Source organism: Hemiscyllium ocellatum, chromosome 16 (genome assembly GCF_020745735.1).
Source record: "Hemiscyllium ocellatum isolate sHemOce1 chromosome 16, sHemOce1.pat.X.cur, whole genome shotgun sequence".
In the NCBI taxonomy this organism is placed as follows: domain Eukaryota; kingdom Metazoa; phylum Chordata; class Chondrichthyes; order Orectolobiformes; family Hemiscylliidae; genus Hemiscyllium; species Hemiscyllium ocellatum.
In genome coordinates this window covers 547,772-567,738 of record NC_083416.1, presented here as the reverse complement: position 1 = coordinate 567,738, position 19,967 = coordinate 547,772, and the positions used below count along the sequence as shown (strand labels likewise).

At 42.0% G+C, this 19,967-nt stretch overlaps 1 protein-coding gene across 6 annotated transcripts in view; it reads left to right on the top strand.

The window, feature by feature from the left end:
- nsd1a (nuclear receptor binding SET domain protein 1a) overlaps nucleotides 1–19,967 on the top strand; it is a 322,813-nt gene that overhangs the window by 200,926 nt on the left and 101,920 nt on the right. For all 6 annotated transcript variants that reach the window (XR_009645526.1, XR_009645527.1, XM_060836973.1 and 3 more), the window contains 4 exons: nucleotides 7,206–7,362; nucleotides 12,661–12,866; nucleotides 13,370–13,482; nucleotides 17,733–18,002. Coding sequence is in view for 4 of the 6 variants with exons in the window: in XM_060836973.1 (XP_060692956.1) it covers nucleotides 7,206–7,362; nucleotides 12,661–12,866; nucleotides 13,370–13,482; nucleotides 17,733–18,002 (746 nt within the window). In the remaining 2 variants the exon portion in view is untranslated. The remainder of the gene's footprint in view (nucleotides 1–7,205; nucleotides 7,363–12,660; nucleotides 12,867–13,369; nucleotides 13,483–17,732; nucleotides 18,003–19,967) is intronic.

Here is a 19,967-nt window from a genome sequence, read left to right as displayed (position 1 = left end):
AAGGAGTTCGACCCCATAACTCTGTTGGGAACTCTGTTCCAAAGACACTCAACGCTATAGTAGAAGAAGTTCCTTCCCATCTTAGTGTTAAATTCACCCTCTTTTAATCTGAGACTATACCCTCGGATCCTTGACTCTGCTATGGGGGGCAAGCATCCTCTCAGCATTACCCTGTCAAGTCCCTTAAAGAAGCTGAAAATGTGTTGCTGGAAAAGCGCAGCAGGTCAGGCAGCATCCAAGGAACAGGAAATTCAACGTTTCGGGCATAAGCCCTTCTTCAGGAAGGGCTTATGCCCAAAACGTCAAATTTCCTGTTCCTTAGATGCTGCCTGACCTGCTGCGCTTTTCCAGCAACACATTTTCGGCTCTGATCTCCAGCACCTGCAGACCTCACTTTCTCCTCGAAGAAGTCCCTGAAAGAATCCTATAATGTTTCAATGAGATCACCACTCTTTTTCAAAATTCCAATGAGTAGAGTCCCAACCTGTTTAATCTTTTTGCCATAAGACATCCCTCCAAATCAGGATCATCCTAGTGAACCTTCTCCACTGAAATAATACATTTTCTTAAATAAGAGGATCAAAACTGCTCACAGTACTCCAGATGTAGTCTCACCAGCACCTTGCACAGTTGCAATAAGAATTGGCGAAACTGAAGTTTAGAGTGGTGCTGGAAATGCACAGCAGTTCAGGCAGCATCCAAGGAGCAGGAAAATCGATGCTACGGGCAAGAGCCCTTCATTAGGAATGAGCCTGATTCCTGACAAAGGGTTCCTTCCCGAAACGTTGATTTTCCTGCTCCTCAGATGCTGCCTGAACTGCTGTGCATTTCCAGCACCCCTGCAATAAGACTTCCCTACTCTATACTTTAACCTTTTTGAAATAAGGGCTAACATTCCATTAGCCTTCTTGATTACCTGCTGAAACTTTGTGCTTCATGCACAAATACCCCCAAGTCCCTTTGTGTTGTAACTTTCTATATTTTTGTCCATTTAAATAATAGTGTTCTATTGTTCTTCTTTCCAAAGTGAACAGCTTCACATTTACCCACATGAGATATCATTTGATAACTTTTTGTCTACTTAATTAACATATCAATATTGCTCTGTAAACGGTTTGTATTCCTCTCACAACCTGCCTTTCCACCTACTTTTGTATTCCCTATAAATTTGGCTACAGTATATACATATCCTTTAAGTCATTTGCGTATTTTGTCAATAGTTGCGATCCCAGCACTGATCCCTTTGGAATTCCACCGGCTACAGATTGCCAACCGTAAAAAAATAAACCCTTTTCCCACTCCTCTTTCCTGCCGATGAGCCAATTCTCTATCCAGGACCATATGCTTCCTTAAAAACCATGGGTTCTTTCTTCTGACTTCACTTTTTTGTGATATACCTTGTTAAATGCCTTCTGGAAGTCCAAATAGAGCATGTCTACTGGCTCCTGTCTCTCCACTCTGGTTGAGACTTCCTCAAAAAATTCTAATAAATTAGTTGGACACAATTTTCCTTTCAAGAAGCCATGCTGACTGCCTGATGAGATTATGATTTTCCAAGTGTTCTGCTATTATTTCCTCAATAATTGATTTCAATACTTTTACAATAATTGCCATTAGGCTAATTGGCCTATAGTTACCTGCTTTTTCACCACATTGCATTACAATGGCATCCGAAACCTGAAGTCAGTGCTAGGAATGGCATCAGCATTACAATTGCTGTGCAACTTAGAGGGAATATTGCTTAGTGACAAATTTATTAGACATGATCTCCCTGACTGCTGTGTTGGCTCTCCTTGATTAGTCTTTGCCCCTCCAAGTGGAGATTAATTCTGACCCTCAACCTTTTTCCCGTAGTTTCCTTTCCACTAAGATTAGACACACTGGTCAGTAATTTCCTGCTTTATTCCCACTACCTTTCTTGAATAATGAAAGTACATCAGCTATCTTAGTGTTCTGTCATCTCTCCTTTGGTCAGACAGAACTTGAAGCTTAATGTCAGAGTCCCTGCAATCTCCTGTGTTGCCTCCCACAGGATCCTGGGATGCATCTCATCTGAGCCTAGGGATTCATCCAATTTTAAGTCCACCAAATCATTAATACTTCCTCCTTCTCAAAACTAATTTGTTAAACACGTCACTATCCCTGTCTCTGATGTCTAGACCTGTATTATCCTATACTATAGTGAATACAGATTCAAAGTTCTCATTTTAAAACCTCTTCTACGTCTTCTCGCTCCATACACCAATTGCCACCTTGGTCCCTAATGTGCTCTACTCTTTCCCTGATTATCCTACTTACTCCAATGTAATTTAAAATACCTTTGGACTTCCCCTTGTTTTATCCACCAGTGAGTTTTCATGTTCCCTCTTTGCTCTTGTCATTTATTTTAAATAACTCCCTTGCTACTTTGTGCTCTTGATATCTGCCATTAACCTCCCTTATATCCTTATCAAATTTTGTACAACTCTTGCAATCCATGGTTCTCTGGACTTGTTGGTCCCACTCTTCACCAATATGATGACGAGTTGACCCTGAACTCTCACTATTTCTTTTCTGAATGATTCCCACTATTCTGATGAAGAATTTCCTACAAGCAGTTGCTCCCACTTCACTTTAGCCAGAACCTGTCCATCCCCTCCAATTCAGCCTTTACTTCTGGTACATCTTTGTCATTTCCCTATCAAGCTTCAATTCTATGAAGTTATGATAGCTATCACTGAGATACTTCCCCACTGACACTTACACCATTTGTTCCCTCAAATTAGGTCGGAACTGCCTCCCTTACTTTTGCACTTCCTATGTAATTACTTAAAAAGCTTTAAAAGAGAGAAAATGCTGGAAAATCTCAGCAAGTCTGGCAGCATCTGTAAGGAGAGAAAAGAGCTGATGTTTCGAGTCTAACTGACCCTTTGTCAAAGCTGGGCTTTGTCAGATGCTGCCAGACTTGCTGAGACTTTCCAGCATTTTCTCTATTTTGGTTTCAGATTCCAGCATCCGCAGTAATGTGCTTTTACTTAAAAAGCTCTACTGGGTATATTTTGAGAATTCCAGCCTTCCTAAGCCTTTCCAAGTAGAAAGCCCCTGTTTGTGTGAACTTATTATTTTTACACCTCTGAGATTTGTGTGTGTATCTGTCCTAACTCTCCTTGACTGTACACTCCCAATAGTGTGATTGCCCCCTTTTTGCTTTTAAGTTTTACCCATATGGCCATATTTGAGAAACTTTAAGATATTACCCCTACTAATTGAAGTAGACTCCTGGATCACTTCCTCTTTAACACAGATCCAAAAGATTCTGCATCACTAGAATGTTGAGCTGCCAATCCTGTCCCCCCCTCACATGTATTTGTGATAATATTGATACTATCAACATCTTCAATTCGCCTCACTTACTCACAAGACTCCTTGCATTAAAATAAACACAAGCCCAGCCTTGCAGTACACCCTTGTGCCTTAACTTGATTATAAATGTTCTACCTTCCAGATTGATTTGTTTTCTTTTCTATACTTGTCTGTGTTTCACCATCTGTTGTACTTCTACTTCCATTTCCCATATCCTTGTCAAAACCCCCACCAGCAAAACTAGCAAGTTTGGCATAGATAAGACCATGGGAAGAGAAATTAGGCCATTTGGCTCATCAGATCTGCTCCGTCATTCGATCATGGCTGATAGAATTTTCCACTCCATTTTCCCGCTTTCTCCCCATAACCTGTGTCCCCTTGGCAGTCGAAAACTTATCTATGACTGTCTTAAATATACTCAATAACCTGGCATCCACTGCCCTCTGTGCTAATAAATTTCATAGATTCACCACTCTCTGGCTAAAGCAGTTTCTCCTATTCTCCGTTGTAAAGGGTCTTCCCTTTCCTCTAAGGCTGTACCCATCGGTCCTCATCTCTCCTGCCAATGGAAACACCTTCCTAATGCCCACTTTATCCAGGCTGTTCAGTATTCTGCAAGTTTCAATCAGATTTCCCCCCTGCCACACCCTTATCATTCTAAACTCCGTGGAGTATAGTCCCAGAGTTCACAAAAGTTCCTCATTTGTTACTCCCATTCTTGTTCCGGTCCAAACACACCCAAAAAATGGACTCTAATCCAAACATCTAGAGCACTCCATCCTGCACCTGTTTGTACAGCAGGTGAACATGTGGCTGATCTGCCCATTCCTCTACTCTATACAACTAATGGCAGGTTTTTACAAGTTCATGTGCACCAGTTACTTTTTAAAAATACCTTTTGTTGGAACTTGTGTCTTTTATCTTGTGCCAATTCAAATACTGTGGTGTTTGTAATTAGTACTTTTTAATGTTTTGTTCCCTTGATATTAATAGAGCAGTGATGATTATGGAGTATGTTACCGAATCCTTTTATTTTTAATTCTGCATGAGTCCAGATGCCCAGAGTATTAGAAATAATAAAGAGGGTATTCTTATCATAAGACTGCACCACGTAATGAAGTTAGTGAGGATGAGAAAAGACTCCTGAAAATCAGTAATAGCCCTCTAGAAAATCTCAATAGGAACCCTCAGAGAGAAAAAAATGACTTTCACCCTCACTGTTGCTGCCTCCTCTGTACCCCCGCCTCCCCTGTACCCCCGCCTCCCCTGTACCCCCGCCTCCTCTGTACCCCCGCCTCCCCTGTACCCCCGCCTCCCCTGTACCCCCGCCTCCCCTGTACCCCCGCCTCCTCTGTACCCCCGCCTCCCCTGTACCCCCGCCTCCCCTGTACCCCCGCCTCCTCTGTACCCCCGCCTCCCCTGTACCCCCGCCTCCCCTGTACCCCCGCCTCCTCTGTACCCCCGCCTCCCCTGTGTCTCTCTCCCCATCCCCTCTCTCTCTCTTCCCACACTTCTCTCCCTCTCTTCCCTCCCTACTCTCTTTCTCTCATCCCTCCCTTCTCTCTCTCTCTCATCCCTCCCTCCTTTCTTTCTCTCTCTCTTGCCTCCCTTCTCTCTCTCTCTTCCCTCCCTTCTCTTCCCTCCTTTCTCTCTCTCACTCTGTCTCTTCCCTCCTCTCTGTCTCTCTCCCCTTCTCTCTTGCCCTCTTTCTCTCTCTCTCTTCCCCCCATGCCCCCCTCTCTCTTGCCCATTTCACGCTCTCCCTCTCCCCTTTCCCTGTTGCCCTCTTTCTCTCACCTCCCCCTTCCCAGTCTCTCTCACTCCCCCCCCTTGCCCCCACTCCCTCCCTCTCTCTCCCTTTCCCTCCTTCTCCCCCATCTTTACCCCCTCTCTCCTCCTCATCTATCTCTCTCTCTCTCCCACCTCTTTTTCTCTCTCTCTCCCCCCCCTTCCCTTTCACTTCCCCCCTTCCCCTCCTCTCTCTCTCTCCTCCCTCTTTCTCTCTGCCCTTCTTTCCCCTCTTTTGCCCACTTTCCTCCCCTCTCTTTCCTTCCCACTTCTCCCAATCTCCCCCTTTACCTCTCTCTTCTCCCCCTTCCCTCACATCGCCCTTTTCTCTGCTCCCTTCTCTCTCTCCCCAACTACTGTCTCCCCTCCAATCTCTGACCCTTTTCTCTCTCTCTCCTCCACCCCCCACTTTTTTCTCTCCTCCCTTCTGTCTCACTCCTCCCTTCTGTCTGCCCCTCCCTTCTCTCTCTTCCCTCACCCTTCTCTCCCCCAACCCATCCTTCCCTTCCCCTCCTCACCCCTGCCATCTCTCTCCGACCGCCCTCTCTCTCCCCCGCCACTCTTACCCCCTGCCTATTTTTACCCCCTCCCTTCTCTCTCCCCCCGCCTTCTCTTTCCTTCTCTTCATGCTCTCCCCCCTCCCTTCGCGCTCTCCCCCCACCCTTTGCGCTCTCCCCCACCCTTCGCGCTCTCCCCCTCCCTTCGCACTCTCCCCCCTCCCTTCGCACTCTCCCCCTTCCCTTCGCGCTCTCCCTTAGAGCTCTCCCCCCTCCCTTCCTGCTGTCCCCCCTCCATTTGCACTCTCCCCCCCCTTCACATTCTCCCCCCTCCCTTCACAATCACCACCCTCCCTTCACACTCTCCCCCTCCCTTCGCGCTCTACCCCCCCCTTCGCGCTCTCCCCCCTCCCTTTGCGCTCTCCCCCCTCCCTTTGCGCTCTCCCCCCTCCCTTTGCTCTCCCCCCTCCCTTCTCTCCCTCTCCCCCTCCCTTCTTTCTCCCTCTCCCCCCCTTCTCTTTCCCTCTTTCCCCCCTGCTCTCTCTCCCCCTCTATTCTATCTTGCTCTCTCCCCCTTCCCTTCGCTCTTCCCCCTCTCTTCACTCTCCCCCCTGTCTTGTCTCTCTCTCTCCCCCTCTCTCTCTCTCTCTCTCTCTCCCCCTCTCTTCTCTCTCTCTCTCTCCCCCCTCCCTTCGCCCACCCTCCCTCCCTTCGCTCACCTCCCTCCCTTCGCCCACCCTCCCTCCCTTCTTGCTCTCCTCCCTCCCTTCTTGCTCTCCCCCCCCCTTCTCGCTCTCCCCCCTCCCTTCGCTCAGCCCCCTCCCTTCGCTCACCCCCGCTTCCTTCGCCCACCCTCCCTCCCTTTGCTCACCTCCCTCCCTTTGCTCACCTCCCTCCCTTCGCTCACCTCCCTCCCTTCGCTCTCCCCCCCCCCTTCACTCTCCCCCCCCTCTCCCTCTTCTCCTCCCCCCTCCCTTCGCCTTCTCCCTCCCTTCTCACTCTCTCACCCCACCATTTTTGTCTCCCCGCCTTCTCTTTCCCTCTGACCCCTCCCTTCTCTCTCTCCCCCTCTCTTTCTCTCTCCACCCTTTCCTTTGCTCTCCTCCCTTACTTCACTCCCCCCCCGTCCCCCCAGTGTTGGCTCTCTCCCCCTCCCTTTGCTCCCATCCCTCTCCTCTCTCTCTCCACTCCCTTTGCTCTCCTTCTGCCTCCCCCTCCTATATCTCTCCCCCTTCCTTCTCTCTCTCTCTCCCCCTTCTTTCTCTCTCTGTTTCCTTCTCTTTCTCCCCTTCCTTCTCTCAGCCTCTCTCTTCCCTTCCTGCCTTTTTTTTTCTCTCTCTCCCTCTTTTTCTCTCCAACTCTCCCCTACCCACCCACCCATCTAGTGAGAGCAGCTTTGACTTGCAGGTTGTAGGGGTAAGTTGTAAAGTAGAGAGGCCAAATTTATTTTATGAATAAGTTTTTACTTCAAGATCAAATTCTCCAGGTGTCAGTGTTTTGACATTGTAATTACTATTTTTTTCCTCCTTCCCTTTCACTGCTACCTTTCGCTGTAAATGTGTGCATTTGTATTGTCAGGTGGCAGTTTGCTGTGCTGTGAGTCATGTCCTGCTGCCTTTCACCGTGAGTGCCTGAACATAGAGATGCCTAAAGGAAAGTGGTACTGCAATGACTGTAAGGCTGGCAAAAAGCCCCATTATAAAGACATCATCTGGGTCAAACTGGGTCGATACAGGTTAGTCTGGAAATAAAAGGAATCCTCATGTTGATTGGATATCAAATAATTTAAACTGCATATGTTTTGACAGGATGCAACTCAGTTCAGTTACCATTTTTTAAAAAGTGTGATTTTTTTTTCCCTTCCTTGGAGGTAGTGAGAGTGACATAAAGAGTCAAACATAATTTTTCAAGTTGGGCCTGGAGAGAATTTCCCACTCTTCTCGATACCTCAGGAATTGAATGTTGGCTGAGAACTTCCATTTTTGCTTTGTTAGCAATAAACACCCTTAAGTGGTCAATTACAGATTCAACTCGCCATCTCCTCAATCAATGTCCGCAACAGGCCGGAAAGGTGGCTAGTTTTCCAACTGGAAATTCTTGGTGATCTAGAGGTGAGATAGAGCAAGGGCAATCAGTGCAACTTAGGTAAAAGAATGGGGTTCAGTGAGGCAATCTTTGAAAATCACTGCCCACTTTTGCCTCCTCCACCCAATGAGAAAAAGGCTGTGTACTCAGCCCCTTATGATACTCCCTATACACACACACGTCTGTGTGGCCAAGTTCTGTCCTAACTCCACCTACATGTTCGCTGACAACACCACCGTTGTGAGCCGGATCTGAAACAATGACAAATCAGAATACAGGAAAGAGATAAAGTACTTGGTGGTGTGGTGTAAACATTATAATCTCTCCCTCAACGTTAGCAAAGCAAAAGAGTTAGCCATTGACTTCCAAGAAGTGAAGTGGAGGGCATGCCTTTTGCTATATAATGGTTCTAAGGTGGAGATACTCAAAAACATCAAGTTCCTAGGAGCGATAATCACCAACAAACTATCCTCGTCCACCCATATTGCTGCTACAGTCAAGAAAGCACAGCAACACCCCTACTTCCTCACGAAGCTAAGGAAACTCAGCATGTCATTAAAGACTTTTACCAATTTTTACAGCATTCTATCCGGATGCATCGTAGCTTGGTACGGCAACTGCACTGGCCAGGACCATAAGAAACAATAAAGAGTTGTGAACACAGCCCAGTCCATCACACAAGCCAATCTTCCATCTGTTGACTCCATATATACTTCTCACTGCCCCGGGAAGGCAGGCAACATAATTAAAGACACCTCCCATCCTGGTTATAATCTCTTCCATCGGGCAGAAAGTACAAAAGCTTAAACAAACATACTAAATGACTCAAGAAAATCTTCTTCCCTGCTGTTGTTAGACTTCTGAATGGACCTCAGATTTTAAATTTAATGTTGACCTCACTCTTTGTGCACCTTCTGTGCAGTCATACCATTGTCTTCTTCGCTCCATTCTATTACCCTAATGCATTTTGTATGAAATGATCTGCTAGTACTTCACGTAAGGCTAAATTTTCCACTGTATCTACGTACATGTGACATAATAAATCAAATCAAAAAAGCCTTCCCGCTGCTGAATCTGCCAAGGAGTAGGTGTGAATCGACGGATTTTAGGGACCCAGAAGTTGCTGACCTATTAATCTACACATTTGCAGGCAATTAGGCTAATCACCTCACTAGGGGTGGTGTGTTAATCACCACTTTGAAAGACTATCAAAAAAATCAAGCCCACAAAATACAAGGAAGGAGAAAATGGTATCATGCTCCTTTCTTGCAAAAACATCATATAAAACATATTGGGGCTAGGTTTATGACACAATCAAAGCATGTCAGACACCAGATCAGAAGGTTACATGTTTAAGTCATGTCAGGCTGAGGAAGCTTTTGGATTTATAGCATAATGGTAGTGTCTTCATTCCTGGACCAGGAAGCCAAGGTTCAAGTCCCACCTGCTCCAGAGGTGTCTAATAACATCACTGAACAGCTTGATTAGAAAAATAGGTTAATTGAAAAAAAAGTTCTGAAATTTCGCTTGTGAAGTGGGTTCTCATAAAACCTGTTCTGTCTCACAAAGGTAAATCAAGAATTTATAAATGTTCAGTGGAAAAAGCAGGAGTTTGGCAGTAGCTGATGATGCTTATTTAATGTGAGCCATCACACATTTGATGGGCTAAGTGGCCTCCTCTTGCGTGGTAACACCTCTCTGATTTTCTTCCACGTTATTGCATAGAAAACTAAGTTTCAATCCTATTTTGAATATCATAAGCCAGTTTATTTTAATTTTTTCCGTGGTGCCATACTGTGGCTGCTAGATTTTATTTGGCAGTTCAGTTTTAAATAATAATTTTTCATTTAAGGCAAGATAGAATGCATTAAGATGTTTTGAAATTGTGTTGAACCGTGCCAGGCATGAGCTTTAACTCCTGAACATAGAGGAAAAGGTGGATGTTCTTGCTGCTGCAAGCTTTCAGATTCCCAAAAGCAATCAGACTGAGTGTTTTGGATTTTTGTAGCTAAGGACCAGTAACAGCTGTTGCAAAGTTTAGGAGAAAAATAGGGTAACTTTTGAGTTATGTCACAGAGAGCAGGTGAGCATGGAGCCACAGTACGAAAGAACAAACTTTGTTGTGGAGAGTTGAAGAACAAGGAGTCACCATTTGGTGTCTTGCTGTTGGAAATCTATTCAAGTATGGTCAGAAGATTAAATGAAGGTGACTTTATTCAAAAGGACACTGAAAGATTCACCACTGCGGCAAGGAGAAGAGAACCTCTTGAATCACTGGGCTACTTTTGAGTCTTAAAATACCAGGCTCTTGCTTGTATTAAGAGGTTACTGGGGAGGTTTGACCTCATTTGTTCATGGTATATGACCATCACTGGCTAGGCCAACATTTGTTGCTCATTCCACTGTATTTTTGAATTGCTGCAACCTTTGAGGTGTATGCTTATTCACCGTTCTAGTTGGGAGGGAGTTCAAGTTTAGATCCAGCAACAGTGAAGGAACAACAGTATAGTTCCAAATCAAGGTGATGTGTGGCTTGGAGGAGAAATTGCAGGTGTTGGTGTTCTCATACATGTGCTGCCCTTGTCTTTCTAGGTGATAGAAATTGAGTTTGGGAGATTCTCTTTGAGGATCCTAGGTGTGTTGCAGCAGTGCATCATATATTGTAGGTAGTACATACTGCTGTTACGGTGAATCTTTAGTGAAGTGAGTGAATCTTGAAGAAGGTGCATCTGCTTTGTCCTGTATGGTCTCCAGTTTCTTTGGCGCTGTTGAAGTTGGTTTCAGCCAGACAAGTGGAGAACATCTCAACACGGTCCTGATTTGTGCTTTTTAAGTGATGGATGGAATTGGGAAAGCAGGAGGTGAATTTAATGCTGCAGAATTCCTAGCCTCTGACTGACTGTAGCTAGAGTATTTACATCTTTGGCCTATTTTCTAGTCATTGGGAGCCCAAAGTTGTTGATCAAGTGGGATTCAGTGCTTGTAATACCATTGCCTGTCAAAAGGAGGTGATGTCATTTTCTCTTGTTTGAGATAGTCATTGCCAGGCTTGAATGGCACAGATGTTACTTGTCACTTGTAAGTAAAGGCCTGGATATCGTCCAGGTCTAGTTGCATTTGGATATGGATGGCTTCAGGATCTGAATGATATTGATATTGTAAATTTGTCAGCGCACAGATCTTATGATGGAGGAATAATGAATTGTGAGGGAAATGATGGGCATCTAAAGATCGTTGGGCTAGGGCATTACCTTGAGGACTGTTGCAGTTATTTCATGGGACTGAGATGTTTCACCTTCTGTGACCATCTTCCTTTGCGACCAAGAACTGCGACCATCTTCCTTTGTTGTGGATATGATTCCAGCCAGTGGAGAGTTTTACCAGGACATATCCAATCTGTAATTTAGAGTGCAATATTTCCCTCAGAGGAAGTGGTGAAAAGAAGAAATAATTGGTGCTTTAGCCTTGAAGAGAAACTTCACACCTCCATCCTACTTCTCACCATCTCACTAACTAAGTTCTATGCAAGAACCTTCATGAGCCACCAGTAAAGCTTTTGAGTAGCCAATGAACAGCCACCTAAGGGCCTCAATTCACGACTATCCCAATGTACTAACTTACAATATTTTTTGAAGCGCTTTAATTTTATTCACTTTCACTTGAATTTTGTGCGGTTCTCAGTGTAGTTTAAGTAGACTGAGTAGACCTCTGCTATCCATTCCTCTGCTATGCATTTGAAATGTCTGCCTGGGTTTCCTCTGGGTGCTCAGGTTTCCTCCCACAGTCAAAAGGTGTGCAGGGCAGATGAATTGACCATGCTAAATTGCTCATAGTGTTAAATGCATGAGTCAGAGGGAAATAGGTCTGGGTGGGTTACTCTTCGGAGGGTCGAAGGGCCTGTTTTCACACTGTAGGAAATCTTAAAAACAAAATGTATCTCTCATCAACTTCTATTTCAGTGAGAACAAATTGATTACTGTAGTGGCAGATTTTCGTGCTGTTGCATTCAGCATTATGGCTAGGAATTAGAGCACTGCATATTTTCAAGTATCATACTCTGCAATAAAGGAAACACCAAACACTGAATTTGGGTGTATAGGCTCAAATAAAATGATAACATTCCATTTTACATCATTGCTGCCTCAGTTCCAAGATGTGCTCATCCAGTTTCATTCTTGTCCATTTCAACAGGCATCCAATTTTCAGAATTGTAGGTAAAACAGAAGTGGATTTTTGAAAAAACACAGGAAGTACTTTGTACTTTTGATTATAGATATCTTGTTTCTCAGATGATGTTCGTAATATCTATTGCAATTGGTGGCTAATTTAACACAAACCAATGTACAATAATGTGGATTTTAATTTTCCGTCCAATCCAATTACATGAAGATCATAAGTTTCACATTGTGATTTTCTTGCAATTATGTCCTTTTGAGGAAGACGACAAGAATTTGGCAACGTAGCTAAAGGTGATAAGGGACTCAATACACCCATTTGCCATATGCACACTTGAGAGAATACAGAACAAGGTATTCCAACGCTGTGCATGCACTACATTTCATGCCTCCAATTGTTTCAGAAGTGGTGCTTGCAGAGTTTGGTCAAAGTAAGTTCCTTTATATACTACAACCTAACACGCTTGACAAAAATACAGTGCATTAAATAATACAGGTAAAGAAATACAGTTGACAGCCTAGTTTTCACTAGTTCTCAGCAGCGTAGGGCTCGTCTCATTTTCTTACTGAAGCAGTTAACCTGATACATGGCAGTGCTGTGAGGCATATATGATATTAAGATATACCAATTGTATTGAAACTTATTGTACAATTTTATCAATGTATTCATATGGGATTAAATGGCTGGTATGGAAGCAGTTTTCAGTTATGAGCCATGAAACTGAAATCTTTTTAGAATTGCATTTTTGCACTTTGTCGTTTTGTTTTGCCAGGTGGTGGCCTGCTGAAGTCTGTCATCCTAAAAATGTTCCTACAAATATTCAGAAAATGAAGCATGAAATTGGCGAGTTCCCTGTTCGTTTCTTTGGCTCCAATGACTACTTCTGGACTTACCAGGCTCGTGTGTTCTCATATATGGAAGGGGACAAAGGGAGTAAAGACAAAAAATGCAAAGGCCTTAATACCATCTTTAAAAAAGGTAATTCCATTGAAAGCAGGAACGTTTGAGAATGTATAAAACAGGCAAGTCATAGTAATTAATGATGATAGGAAAGTATGCAGTAGTAGCAGGGGTAAGCCAAACAGCCCAAAATGCACAGATTCAATATGATAATAACTAATCCTGTTTTCACACTAGCTCTCCATACTTGATTCCTGAGAGATTGAAAGTATATTTATCTCAGATTTAAATGTCACCATTCGAGTTTCTTAAGTTATTCTTCTCAATTGTTCAATACTATGTACTAAAAAAATGATTTTAAAAAAATATAGTAAACCAGAAGCTTCCTTATTTTACCACCTTTATAATCAGCTTGCATTTTCTTTTATTTTAAAGATTGTGTTCAGCTCGCAGAAGTTTAAATTCTGAGAGCATTGCATTATAAGTTGCCCTAAGTTGTTGATTTGAGATTGTAAATCTCTCTGACATTTTTGGAACTGCAGTACATTTGTCTGGTATTTTCACTTTGGCTTTCTCCGCAGCACTACAGGAAGCTGCAGAAAGGTTTGAGGAGCTGAAAACACAAAGAGAAACAAGACAGGCACAGGAGGACAAACGGAATGAAAAGAAGCCACCACCATACAAACATATCAAGGTATAGATATGTCATCTTCTTCCAGAGCATACCAACCAGATTGTACCATATTGCAGCAAATGCATACAGACTCCTGAATGCGTTATAGTGTACAGGATGATGAACAACATATTATAGTGTAAAAATGTAGCATGCCATAGTACATTTACCACATGCAGGCAGTAAAGCAAAGTATTCTTGCTCTGGGTACGAGATCCAGCAAAATGGTTTCCAGCCATGGGCGGTGAAGGCAGTCCAAAACAGGGCATGCCTACAATTTCAAAAGAAAATTTAATTAAGTAAATTAAGGTGACCCTTTGTGTTCTCTTCTGGGCATAGCACCAGGTTACCTTGATAAGATTTGTGTCAGTAAAATGACGAGCTTTGATTGACACAGCCATCCCTGACCTTTGAACCTATTTTATTTGTCTGAGACAAGGATCTGCCATAGTTCTTGAAAACTCCATGATAAAATGCATAGTATTCATGTACTCCATTTATCCGATGGGCAGCCACCATGACAGTGTTTTAATCCTCTGCTATTCTCATTTGTGTCAGTGTTAAAATTTGAGCTATAACCTGCAAAAAGCTGTGCTACACAGCGCAAAACACTCATTCTAGGCAAAACATATAGTCGAGAGAGCACAATTCTGTTTCTCAGTTGCGCCATTGCATCCTTTGGATCATAATTAGTATGCCACTGTCTATTACTGCTGTCTTTAGGATATAGTGATGTGTTGTTCAGAAGGTTGGTGGAGTTGTGAATAGTGTAGAGAGTTTGTAGGTTGCAATGGAACATTGACAGGATGCAGAGCTGATAAGTGGCAGATGGAGTGCAACCTGGAAAAGTGTTCAGTCATTCACTTTCGGATGTCAACTTTGAATGCAGAATACAGGGTTAAGGGCAGTGTGGAGGAACAGAGGTATCCATGTACATGGATTACTCAAAGTTGCCACCCAAGTTGGTCGGGTTGTTAAGAAGGCATATGGTGTGTTGGCTTTCATTAGCAGGTGATTGAGTTTAAGAGCCGCGAGCTTATCCTGAAGCTCTGTAGAATCCTGGTTAGACCATACTTGGAATATTGTGTTCAGTTCTGATCACCTCATTATAGGAAGGATGTGGAAGTTTTAGAGTGCAGAGGAGATTTACGAGGATACTGCCTAGACTGGAGGGCATGTCTTATGAAGAAAGGTTGAGGGAGCTAGGACTTTTCTCATTGGAGTGAAGAAGGATGAGAAATGACTTGATAGAGGTGTACAAGATGTTGAGAGGCATAGATAGAGTGGGTAGCCAGAGAGTTTTTCCCATGGCGTATCTGTCTATAATGAGGGGACATAATTTTAAGGTGATTGCTGAAATATTTAGGGGAGATATCAAAGGCACAGAAAGTGGCGGGTGCGTAGAATGTGCTGCCAGCAGTGGTAGTAGAGTCAGCTATATTAGGGATGTTTAAGCGACTCTTGGATAGGCACATGGAAGTTAGTGCAATGGTGGGGGGGTATGTTTGTTAGTCTGATCTTAAAGTAGGGTGAAAGGCTGGCACAACATTGAGGGCTGAAGAGCCTGTACTGTTTGTTCTATGTTCTTTGTAAAGTTTAGCGTAATGAAGGTTCTTATTTCTTTGTGCTTCACAAATGAAAAGAACATCGATAGCATTCAGTATGAGAAATCATTTTAAAATTACTGATAGTGTTCAGGGATATACAGATTAGGTGCATTAATCAGGGGTAAATGTAGAGTTATATAATAGGGTAGGGGGAATGGATTTGGGTGGGTTACTCTATGGAGGGTTAGTGTGGACTTGTTGAGCTGAATGATCTAGTTCCACACTGAAGAGATTCTATGAAGTTTCTGTGAATTCAGATCTTTCTCATTTAAAAATTACTACTTTGAGCAACCTCCATGTGAGTTGATGGTTTGTTCTCCTTGTCCTTTCCTATAGTGTTGATTTTGATATGGAGAATGACAACTGGTTCTTCTCTTTCCCAATTCCTTTCATGCACTTCATATCTTACCCTTGCACCATATAAGAAATACTTTTTCGCTCATTGAAATTTGGGGCTGCAGAGGATGTATCCTTTTCCACAGTGTTTTAGTTACCATTCTTTCTTCCTGCACATACTTGCAGACAGTGGGTACATCAAACCATTGGGACAGAACCAGTTCTGGTGGTTCATTCATTCATTACGTTTTGCTCTCCTGTCACAGCTCTCCAGTTCTTTTGGATTTTCCAGCAGTGTGACTCGGGCAAAATGGTTTCAATACAGGCAGCTTATATATTTTATGTAAAATACCTTAACCAAAAAGTATCGCAAAAGTAACTAATCTGATTCTCGGTGTAGCATTAGAAGGATAAACTGTATTAGTATTTGGAATACTGTTCATTTTAAATGTTTCTGTTATCTTTCGGATACAAGAACTGCAATAGTTTTGGGGCTTTGTACTAATGTGTGTGAATACTGTTTTATTCTGTCTGATGTCATGGCTGATGTTTCTTTGTATGAAATGGTGATTTAGCATTAACATTGATTTTAACCATCCCATGCATACTCCCATCACACAACATGACTGCAAAGCTTAAGTTGAACCAAATTATAAAGTTTACTGTAGTTGAGAAAATTAAACTTCAATTGAAAAGATTTGGAAAATAAAAAAAACTTTAAAAATACTAAACATTCATGTGTATATTTTGTTATTGTTATGAATGGGGAAATTATACCATACAGTATATTTCTATTTAAGACCTTTGTGAAAAAAGGAAAAATAATTTTAGGTGGAAGTTACATTTGCTTTTGAAATTCTTTCATAGTACAATAGGGCTTCATTCACAGGAAAACAGGTTTCATTTTTGATACTGTTACTGTATTAATTGGTTTGTTTGAGGAAGGGATTAAACCAACTAATTTGAAAAGAAACATTTCTTGTAAGTATTTCTCCAAGTATATATTCAGTTGGCAGATTATTTAAATTTTTTGATCTTGATTACTTTTGAACATTTTATCAGCCTGTCTTACACCAACCTTTAAAGGGAGAAAGAGGCTAAAACGTTTTTGGAGGCAATGGCAAAAATGAAAGAACTGCTGCATAAAAATATTACTTGCATTAAAATTTAAGTAAGTTGCCAATTTTAATTTGATCCTACTAAAAAACTAGCCATATTTTAGAATTACTGTTAAAACGTTATAAATTATTATTTATTTACTGTTTAGTTTGGTAAGTATAGCCTAAGTAAAAGTCTGGCATATTGTCTGTCTGACAATGTCTGAATTCTAGCGCATGTAGTAAGTATTGGGGGTTCATTTTAAAATGTGATCAGAAATATAAACTGAATGACCAAAGGGGTAATTGCCAATCCAAAATCATGGCTTGGGTTTGTTGCTAAGCTTATGTTCCCAGTAGATTTTTCTTCTTTGGAGGATTCATAACTAAATTTAATACTGTGTGGTCATTGCTGACAATTCCATCCCTTCTGTTAGAAAAAACTAAGCACAAATTTGATGATCATTTTGCAGAGCACTGGGGTAAGGGTTGCATGCATGGTGCCAGTTGTCTGCCAATTTAATTGTGTACTCCCATTCTGATTTCTGTGTTTGACCATGTACATAGTTTCAGTGAAGCCCAACATAAGCTTGAGGAACTACATCTCATCTTTCAGTTAGGCACTTTACAGTCATCTGGATTCATTCAGTAGTCATAGATCATAACCAGTACTTCCTTTTGTTTGCATTTTGGATGACAGTTGTTGATAACGATACTACATTTTCCCACTAACATCTTCTCTAGGCAAGTCTTTTGTTCTTTATCATCCCGTTTGCTTCCGTGATTATTGGTTTTGTTATTTACACACTCCTGTCTTCCACCCCTCTCTCATAACTTCCATCTTATCAGAGGTGTTTTTCTTTTTCTCTGTCTCTCTTCGCTCTTTCCCTGCATTTGTATTTGTTTCAAACCTGTTATGACATTTTTTTTGGTTCTGGTAAAAGGCTATCAAACTGAAATGTTAACTCTGTTTCTCTCTTCTCAGATACTGTCAAACCTGCTGAGTGTTTACATAATTTTCTGTTTTTATTTCAGATTTCCATTAACCATTGTATTTTGCTTCTGCAGTGTCCTAATTCAGGGTGTAGGGTGGACATCTTGCAAGAAATGATTATCCTGTCTGTTATATCCTAATATTCTAAACTCAGTAAGCAAATGTACTTTTATTACAGACTGTGGCAAAATAATTAAGTCATAACTGTTGGGATTTACCATCTGCCTTTTCATCAAGGTAAACAAAGCTGTGGGTAAGGCTCAGATTTTCACTGCTGATCCAGCTGAAATTCCACGATGCAATTGTAAGCCAACTGACGAAAATCCTTGTGGGATAGACTCCGAATGTCTGAACAGGATGTTAATGTATGAGTGCCATCCAGCTGTCTGTCCTGCAGGAGAAAAATGCCAGAACCAGTGCTTCACTAAGCGTCAATACCCTGAAGTAGAAATTTTGAAAACTGCAGGGCGAGGCTGGGGTTTACTTGCGAAGTATAACATTAAGAAGGTGAGAAATTTGCCTCCAGATTTAGATTCTAAGTTATTAGAAAGTTTAATATATTCTTATTCAGGGAAGAACCAAGCTGTTATAACTGAGATGAAAATATTATCTGTGTTCAGCTGATGATCTCCTTTGTTGAGAAGAGACCCTAAAGTACACAGCAGTACTGGCTTGCTACCATTGGTTTTTCCAACTCTGATAAGCTGAATATTCAAAAACTGAAAAATCCTTAGTGGAAAAATACTTCCATGCTGAAAGTACTTCATTGTGTTTTGTTCTTTTTCAAAGTAAGATTTTTAACGAGGTCAGTGTTTAGCATCATAATTATTAAAATGCCTTCACAGTAGCTGATGGATAAATGCACTGATCAGTGTGAAGCAAAGATACACCGAGCAGATTTTCTAGTTGGGGAAGCCAGTGGAACATTATAGTTGACTTCAGTAAGCCAAGCATGTATGCAGGAAAAAAATTGTTAGTATGCATGGTCATGATATGATTCAAGTCACCCAGCATGGAACTTCACATATGCATGTATTGTTGTCAGATTAGGATTGTGACTTCTGCCAACTTTCCCAAGTTGGACAGTCTGTTGGTATTAGCTGATTTTGGATTAGCGCTGTTTAAAATCTGACTCTTGATAATCATGAACTGGCTTCAATCTTACAATATAGCTTCCTTATCCCAGCAGCACACTTATAAAGCTGTGGAATTTGGGTCCATGAGCATAGTGCTAGAATAAGAGACCTCTCTTTACCAGTGTGTTCACCTGAAGCTGGATCATAGATCATGTCATTTGGAAGTGAAATTGAAATATAAATAATGTAACAGATTGTTGCAATATCTGGTTAGGAATCCGATAAGAAATGATAATTACAATTTAGCCAGAATTAGCTTTCTGTGGTAGCATAAATTAGCTTCCTAATATCTGCAGGGACATCATAGCTGGTAAGAAAAAGAATAGCTGGTAACTAACGTCTGTTGATAACAACATGCACTGATAAGAAACCTCGTAGTCAAGCACAGCGTACAAATTGACATCAGCCCTACATTTTAATGACACGCCACCTGGTTGTCTGCAAACAGCACCAACAGCAAAGCTAATAATTGAACCAGAATGGTAAAGTTGCCGCAGCAGAGAGAAGGCCATTGACCTGTCACACTTGTGCTAGTTTTTCAAAGGAACCATCCATTTCGTACCACTCCCCAGTCTTCATCCCTTAGGCCTGCACATTCCTCCTTGTCAGATAATAATCCAATTTTTTTCTTGAATGCTTCAGTTGAATCTGTCTCCATCACATTCTCGGGCAGTGCCTTTCAGATCCTAAGAAGTCACAGTGAGAAAACATCATCTTCGCATCATCATTACTTCTTTGCCAATTATGTTAAATTTGTGCCCTCTTGTTCTCTATTCTCCCACCATTTGGGATGACTTTTCTCTATCTGCCCAGACTACTCATGATTTTGAATATTCTGTCAAATCTCTCCTTAATCTTCTCCAAGGAAAGCCTTCTCCAATTTAACTATTTAACTGAAGACCTTCTGCTCCCATTCTCATGTATCCTTTCTGGACACATTCTGATACTTCTTCATCCTTTCCAAAGTGTGGTACTCAGAACTGGACACAATGTTCCAGCAATCCTAAATAGTGAAGTCCAAGGTTTCAACCTTCCATGGAAAATCTGGAGACCTATTAACGACTTAAGATGGACAAGGGATGATGTGGCAGATTTCTCCACGTGAGGAACAGCTCAATTTGTCACTGTGGCCACAACTGAGGCAATCACACTTACGCTGAGCTTCTGATCTGATAGATCCATTTCTGGTGGCGTTGTAACTATGCCTCAGCTAAAACTTCATCTGGTCCATTTACCTAAGGAAAAATATATTGGTCTTGGCAGCAGTCCAGAGGAGGTTAATTAGTTTGATTCTGGGTTTACAGGGATTTTCTTATGAAGCGAGGTTAAATAGATT